The 7,580-nt window shown below is 48.0% G+C and overlaps 1 protein-coding gene across 1 annotated transcript in view; it reads left to right on the forward strand.

Moving 5' to 3' along the window:
* Nucleotides 1-2,440: 2,440 nt before the first annotated feature.
* Nucleotides 2,441-7,580, forward strand: part of Nedd4 (NEDD4 E3 ubiquitin protein ligase) — an 87,432-nt gene continuing 82,292 nt past the window's right edge. Inside the window, exon 1 of the mRNA XM_021171169.2 lies at nt 2,441-2,626. Coding sequence (XP_021026828.1) covers nt 2,570-2,626 — 57 coding nt within the window. The 5' untranslated portion in view covers nt 2,441-2,569. The remainder of the gene's footprint in view (nt 2,627-7,580) is intronic.

Here is a 7,580-nt window from a genome sequence, read left to right on the forward strand (position 1 = left end):
AAAAAAAAAAAAAAAAAAAAGAATGATCTGAGTTAAAAATCTGAACCAACTCGAGGTCTGGAATACCTACATCGCTATTCTTAAAAAATTACCATAACCAATTATCACATGTATTACTGTTCTTCAGAAGAACAGAGCAGATAGAACTTCGGCTACGTGAAAGGGAGAATCATGAGGAACTATGTTCAATCCCTAGAATTCACATAAAGATGGCAATAGAGAAAAGACTCTATCCAGGCATGAACACACACACACACACACACCCTCCGTGAAAATCCCATAGAGCTGAGGAATACAGAGAGAATGTGGGTTTTCCATTTAAATAGCTTCCTCAACTTGAGGTTAGATATTGGACCACCGGTTAACCACTTCTGTCTTTTAAGTTCCTTTTAACTTCTGAAGCTAGTTTCACAAGGTCCTCCCTGCTTTCTGCTGCAAGAGAACAAGCACTCCCTCCCTTTCAGCCTATGCAAGCTCCTGCCTGCTTAGTTCTTCCTTAAGAGTCCCATTTAATGGAAAGAAGAACTGTGATTCAAATACCAGGATTTGGAATTATCATTATCAAATGTTTCTGATCATAATCTCATGGGGGATTTCTCAATGATCTGACTGCCAATTTCTTCCATCGTTAAATATTAATACCAGTAATGGAATTGACTTCTGATCTTGTTTGAAATAACATGAATGGCCTACTTAAGATTAAATGTAAAAAATTACACAGTGCCAGGCGTGGTAGTGCAGTTTTAATCCTGACTCTCAGGGAGCAGTGGCAGACAGATCTCTATGAGCGTGAGGCCATTCTTAGTTCTACATAGTGAATTCTAGGACAATTCATGCTACATAGTGAGAGACCCTGTTTTATTAAAAAAAATGCAATGAAGTATTAGGAGAAATTATGATTTTCAAAAGTAAGAGACACATTGAATATATTCAGATTTCCTTTTTCTTCTTCCTCCCGATTTTTTGAGACAAGTCTCACTATGTAGCTCTTGCTGTCCTGGAACTTACCACGTGGATCAAGCTGGCCTTTAACTCAGAGATCCTCCTGCCTCTCTGCCTTTTTAGTGCTGTTATTAAAATGTGGGCCACTATGATTGGCTTATTTTATTCTTAAGATCTAAGAACAGATGTGTGAGTTTATAAAGCAAAAGAGTTAATTTTACAACCACCTGTTTACTTATTTTTGAGACTGGGCCTCCAACTCAGGCCTGTACGTGCTAGAGATCACTCTATTACTAATTTACACGGCTAGTCATGATAATGTTTGGATTTAAGTCAGCTAACATTCCTGATTTTTCAGGAATACTCTACCCATACTTAGTTGCTACATCTGTCCTAACACAAATGATAAAATGTGGATTACATATTAACAGAAGTCTGACAGCTAATATGAATGAAATGGATTCTGCCAAAGGCAATTAAATATTTCGTAAACAACCAATTGCTCACACCTATCAACATTTTTCAGATGGCGACTAGTTTAAGGTTCAGAATTAGTTTAATTCTCTTGGGGAAAATTAAAATAAGATCTGTAAAAAATTTATTTATTTATTTATTAGGTAGGTGTGTTGGTCAAGAGAACAATTTGCTGCAGTCAGTTCTCTTTCCTCCATGGGGTTTTGGGGTATCGGCCTCCTGGTTGTTGCCCGAGAGGGCCTTTACCTCCTTAGCTATCTCGCGGCCCCTGCAATCGGATTTTGAGAGTCTAATTTCTGCAGTATTTTCCCACTATAGAAAAACATGCTATCGTTTTGGCCTGTAATGTAGGCTCAGGGCGGTGAGTCAGAACGATGCAGAGCTGGAGGCTAGCCTGGGAGCCCCGACCAGCCATGTCTCAAAACCTCGGAGCAGAGGCTGTCTTCTTCCCACCCCCACCCTTTCTTTAGGGCCTTGCTGCCGCGCTGTCGGCGGAGGCTCAGCTATGCAGGTTTGGATGGCCGACTCCGCCAGCCTGGTGGCTGGCCTTGAAGCCGACACCCCCCCAGATTTAGGCCTGCGCATTCCTTCCCGGGTCTTATGGCGGGCGGCTTCTGATCGGCCAGGAGCACGCTTTTCAAATGTGGCTTTAGGTTGGGGGCTCGCTAAAACGCCTAATCTGTAGGCGACAGGCTCGCATGGCGGGCTCCCAGGGAAACCTGTTGTTCGAGCAAAACCGCAAGGTAGTGGCTTTGCGGAAGAGCCACGTTTCTCGGCCCTTCCCCCACTCCACCCCACCCCCCGCCTCCTCCGGGGGCTGCAGGGCCTCCGCCGCCAACCTCGCCCGCCCTTCCCCCCACCCCCGCGCGCGCGCCGCCGCCCCCGCCGCGGGCCCCGCGACGCGCGCTCCGGACGAGCTCCTTGTTTCTGGAGTCCCGCCACGCTTGCTCCAACCCAGCCCCCCAAGCCTCGCGCGCAGCCGCAGAGCGGGTCCCGCCCCTTCCCGCCGCGCGCCCCTGCACCCCAGCGCGCTCCCGGAGTGGGCCTCCTCCGCCGCAGCGACGCCTCCTCCTCCTCTTCCTCTCTCCCTCTCTCTCTCTCTGTCTCTCGCTCTCTCTTGCCGCTGCAGCCTAGTAGGGGCGCTTCGTCCAGCATGAGCTCGGACATGGCAGCCGACGAGTCGGAGGCCCCAGTGCTCTCGGAGGACGAGGTGCGGGACGGCTGCGTGCCGCGCGTGGGTTCATCGTGGCGAGGGGTGGTCGGGGTGGGTAGCGGGGGTGGCGGGCGATCGGGGCCCTGGCTTGGCCCCGCGCTCCGGAGCAGGGCAGGCGGTGAGGGGGAGGTGGAGAGAGGCGCGCACGAGGCCGCTGCGGGAGCAGATTCCCTGCTTGCTCGCTTCGCTGCTCGGGGCCTCCCCGGGGGGCCTCCGGGGGCCCTGGCTGCGGCCTGGGCCCGCTCGCTCACCCTCTGGGAGGGCGATGGCTTGGGTGGGGCGGCCTCCCGAGACTCAGCATCCTGCTCCTGCCGCAGCGGGAGCCGACAGAACTTAGCGACTTTGCCACTATGGCTTCCCGAGGGCCAGGGTTGGGAACGAAGCGGGTGGGGGGAGGGTGGGATTCCTTCGAGTCTGCGGCCAGCGTCGGATGTGGGAAGTTCACACTTTGTTTCGAGGCCTTTGTTAGTATTTAAAAAAAAAAATGAAGGCAAAAGAAGTAGAGAAATACTTTAAAAGAACACCCAGCAGCTGTTGGCTTCAAAAACTGCAGCCCAAGGATTTGTGGCACGCAAAACCGTCTGTTACAGAAGAACAACTTAATCGCGACTTTGCCTCGCGCTCCCTGAAAGTGAGGCCCTCTTGAGGGAGGGCTTCGATGGAGCTGGCGGTTGTCTCAAATGGGTGGGGCATTAGAGACTTCGAAGTGTTTAACAGTGACCCTTTCAGATTGTGTGTGTGCGCGCGCGCGCGTGCGCGCCTGCCTGTGTGTGTGCCTGTGTGTGACTGTGTGAATCCAATATTTGGGTTTCTGTTACTTAATCTAGCGGTCACATGTGCCTTTTATCAAGAATGGACTCAAATTAGCTAGAAATTCCCAACCCCCCCAATTTTTTATTCCTTTCTCAGGTACCTCCAAACACTATTGTAATGGCGCCTTCCAATTTTTCCCCGTTTCCCTAAGAGCTTTTTGTTTATCCATAGTGGGCGCTTTATTAAGATAATTATTGCAACATACTTTGAAAACATTTGTGTGTGCGGGCGCGTGCCTGTGTGCCTGTGTGTGCGTGTATGTATTGTGGTTGGAATTTAATTTTTTAGGCAATCGTGGTATTTTTTTTTTAACATTGGTGGACTGGAGGACATATTAAATGAACTAAGCCCGGCCTAGAGAGAGGTTACTTGAGATCTCACTCATGGGGAATCTAGAAAGTTGCTGTTATAAAAGTTGTTAGGCCGGGCGTGGTGGTGCACGCCTTTAATCCCAGCACTTGGGAGTCAGAGGCAGGCGGATTTCTGAGTTCGAGGCTAGCCTGGCCTACAAAGTGAGTTCCAGGACAGCCAGAGCTACACAGAGAAACCCTGTCTTGAAAAAACAAAAAAACAAAACAAAAGTTGTTAATAAAGGGGCTGAAGAGGTGGCTCGGTGGCCGAGCTCTTGTAAAGGACCAGCGTACAGCCCCATGGTGGGGCCCCTCATAACAGTAATTCTAGCTCTGGCACCAGCACACACGGCATACATTCTCTCTCTCTCTCTCTCTCTCTCTCTCTCTCTCTCTCTCTCTCTCGGCATACATTCTTTCTCTCTCTCTCTCTCTCTCTCTCTCTCACACACACACACACACACACACACACACACACACACGAGTACATTACTGGAGCTGGGGGTAGCAGTTGGGGAAGAGAGGCCAAAGCAAAGGCCAGTGAGAGTACTGAGTCACAGGAGCGGTAAGCTCTGCTGGGCTGTTAAATGCACGGTGGGCTGAATGCTTATATACTTTGGAATGCTACAAGATGGGCTGTACAGAGGACTTAGTTAAGAGCATTTGGTCTTTCAGAGAACTTAGGTTTGGTTCCCAGCACTCACATGGTGGTTTATAGTCGTCAGAAATGATGCCCTCTTCTGACCTCTGTGGAAGTCAGCTATAGACGTGGTGCACATAAGCACATGCAGCAAGACACTCACACACTAAATAAATAAATAAACAAGCCAACCTTTAGAAAAAAGTCCAGTTCTCAGGTAACATTTAGAATGTGGTAACAGATATAGAAGGTTCTAGCTACTCAGAAGCAGCCCTCCACCTCCTCTAGCCAGGGGTGACGGTCTGCGCAGTCCCCACTATTTCATAGGAGTTAGGAGTTACTGCTGCCCTGCGGCTAGGATGCCTTTCCTGTCTCCCTGCCTGCTGCACACCCACTCAGTTTGGAAGATCCTACTGTGGCCTTGGGCTTCTGGCTGGCTTGCCCAGATGCCTCTTCTTACCTCCTTCCAGCAGAGCTAGCTGGTCACAGACTAAATATTGCTAAAGTAATCTTTCTCTGTCTCTTTTCTCCCTCTTGGCCCAGTATCTATATTCCAGATTGTCCTTTTCATCTGCCCAGCTCAAATAAAGAAAGATCTGTGTGGCCGCTAGTGGGTGCGCAGCAGCAGCTGGGGCTCGGAGCTCCCTCTGCAGTAAGGACTAACTGAACTTAGTGGAGGATCTGTTCTTCTGAAGAGCTTATGACCCAGGACCTGTTAAATTCCCATGATAAAGGTCTAGATGTGGGTTCTGGGACTCAAATTTTCTCCCCTCTTTCTGTGTCTACTTTGTGCTCACTAAGGGAGAGAGGCAGGAAGACAGACAGGGTTGTGAGCGTCTTCCACTGCAGGGCTAATTGGGTTATTAATATTCACCCAGCAGACGTTCATTAATGTTTTTGTGTGCCGTGTGCCAAGCACCAGAGATACAGAGGATAAAAGACCAGCCTCCAAGGAGTTCACTGTCTGGTGAACAAGATAGAAATGGCTTGTTTTCTGGTTGCAGTTGGAAGCTCATTCCTCTCCTTTGGCATTTATTTTCTGGTTTATCACAGAACCAAATGGCAGCTTGGAACACACCCCACCCCCCACACACCCAAATACCACATGCCCCATACATACTCACATACCACAACACCCCACACCCCCCATACACATTTTATTCTTTATTTAAAGATGAAAACATGGCAGCTGTGTCATCTCTGAGCGCAGACTAGTCAGAGTAGGCAGCCTGCTGCTGATTAAAAGTGTTTGAGCTGGGGTGTGGCTTAGTTGGTGGAGTGCTTGCCTAGTGTGTCTGAAGCCATGATTGAATATCCTTCATTGCATACAACAGATGTGTTACCCCATGCTTTTAATACCAGCACCTGGGAGACCAGCAAGAGGAGAATTCTGTGAGTTCAACGCCAGTATGATCTACATAGCAAGGTCCCGAACAGCTAGGGCTACGTAATGAGACCTCTCGGGGGGAAAAAGTCAAAGGTCATGTAGCAGTGCATCAGAGCACACATCTGTCATGGCAAGTGGAAACGGAGGGACAGAGGCTCCCCTAAGACCAACCAGAGCTGTGCTGTGAGCTCCTATCTCCAAAACAAGGAAATGGATTCAAACAAATCTGAAACAAGCAAGGAAAAAGATGAATAGAAATGGCACGGAATGTAGAGAATTGTGACTTAACCTTACAGAGTGATTAGGACTCACTGGGTGATGTGACAGAGGGTATTAAAGCATGCTGAAATTGGATCTAATACCTGCCCCCTTTTGGATGAGTTTTAGTTCTTTTTTTTTGTATGGCCTGTGGAAAGAGGTTCTGTTTGCAGAAATTTTACTATTAAAACATTAGTTAAATGAAGAAGTGTAATATAATTTACATGGTTTGCTCTGGTGGCCACTTAGGATTAACTACAGAAAATAACTCATTTCTTTTGCTTTTTTTGAAACAGGGTCTCACTGTATAACCTGGAGAACTCTGTAGATGAGGCTGGCGGGGAACTCAGAGAGCTGCCTGTCTTGCTTGCTGTGAGATTAGAGGTGCCAGGCATTCTCCCCAGAGAAAGATGAAAGAAAGGATGGAGGAAGGATATGGGCCTGGGGATTATTACCTGTTGTCCTCCCAGGGCACTGCCAGCTTTTTAGAGGCTGGGAGGCTGGAGACTGTATTCCCAGTTAGAGTTTGTGAGAAGTAGGTTTCCTAATAAGATGCACTCACTGAAGATTGGGAGGAGGGGTGTTAAAAAAGAAGGGTGTCGCTTTGGCTTTTTCTGCTGGCAAGCATACATGTATGCAGGTTGAATTTTTCTACAATTTTTTTCTACGGTTTTGAGGACTGCAGAGAAGCCTCAGTAGTTAGGAGCGCTTACTGCTTGTGTAGAAGACCTGAGTTCAGTTCCTAGCACTCATTAGGCAGCACACACACAAGCCTGTTATTTGAACTCCAGAGGATCCCCTCGCTCTACTGGCCTCCACAGGGCCCCACACACAGATACACATACACACACACAGATACAAGCATCTAATTAAAAATAATAAAGGTAAACCAAGACAAAAAAGAGTGTCAATGTCTGAGGCTGGAATTGTAGCTTAGTTGGTGAAGTGCTTGTCTAGCAAGAGCACTGGGTTTATGGGTGTGGTGGTGCATATCGGAATCACATATCTGGAAATGGAGGCAGGGGGATTAAGGTTCAAGATGCTCCTGGCTACATGTATGAATGCAGAGCATCCTGTATGTGGGCATATACTCTACTAACTTAGCAATGTCCCTAGCCCTGAATCTTTCCTACTTAAATTCATAGAAATATTAAGGAATTCTTCTGAAAATCTTTCTGAGATTTAAAAAATTACATTTATTGTTTGTGCGCACGCATGTGTATGTATTCGTGTGCCATGGTGCATGAATGGAAGTTAGAAGCAGCTTTTAGGAATCCTCTATTATGTGCGTCTCAGGAATTGAACTTGAGTCACCAGGCTTGTCAGCAAGTGTGGGTGGGGAGGTGGGGGGGACGGACGGACATGGAACCATTTTGCTGACACACTCTTTTTTTTTTTTTGGTTTTTTCGAGACAGGGTTTCTCTGTATAGTCCTGGCTGTCCTGGAACTCACTTTGTAGACCAGGCTGGCCTCGAACTCAGAAATCCGCCTGCCTCTGCCTC

The sequence above is a fragment of the Mus caroli genome, chromosome 9, assembly GCF_900094665.2.
Source record: "Mus caroli chromosome 9, CAROLI_EIJ_v1.1, whole genome shotgun sequence".
In the NCBI taxonomy this organism is placed as follows: Eukaryota; Metazoa; Chordata; class Mammalia; order Rodentia; family Muridae; genus Mus; species Mus caroli.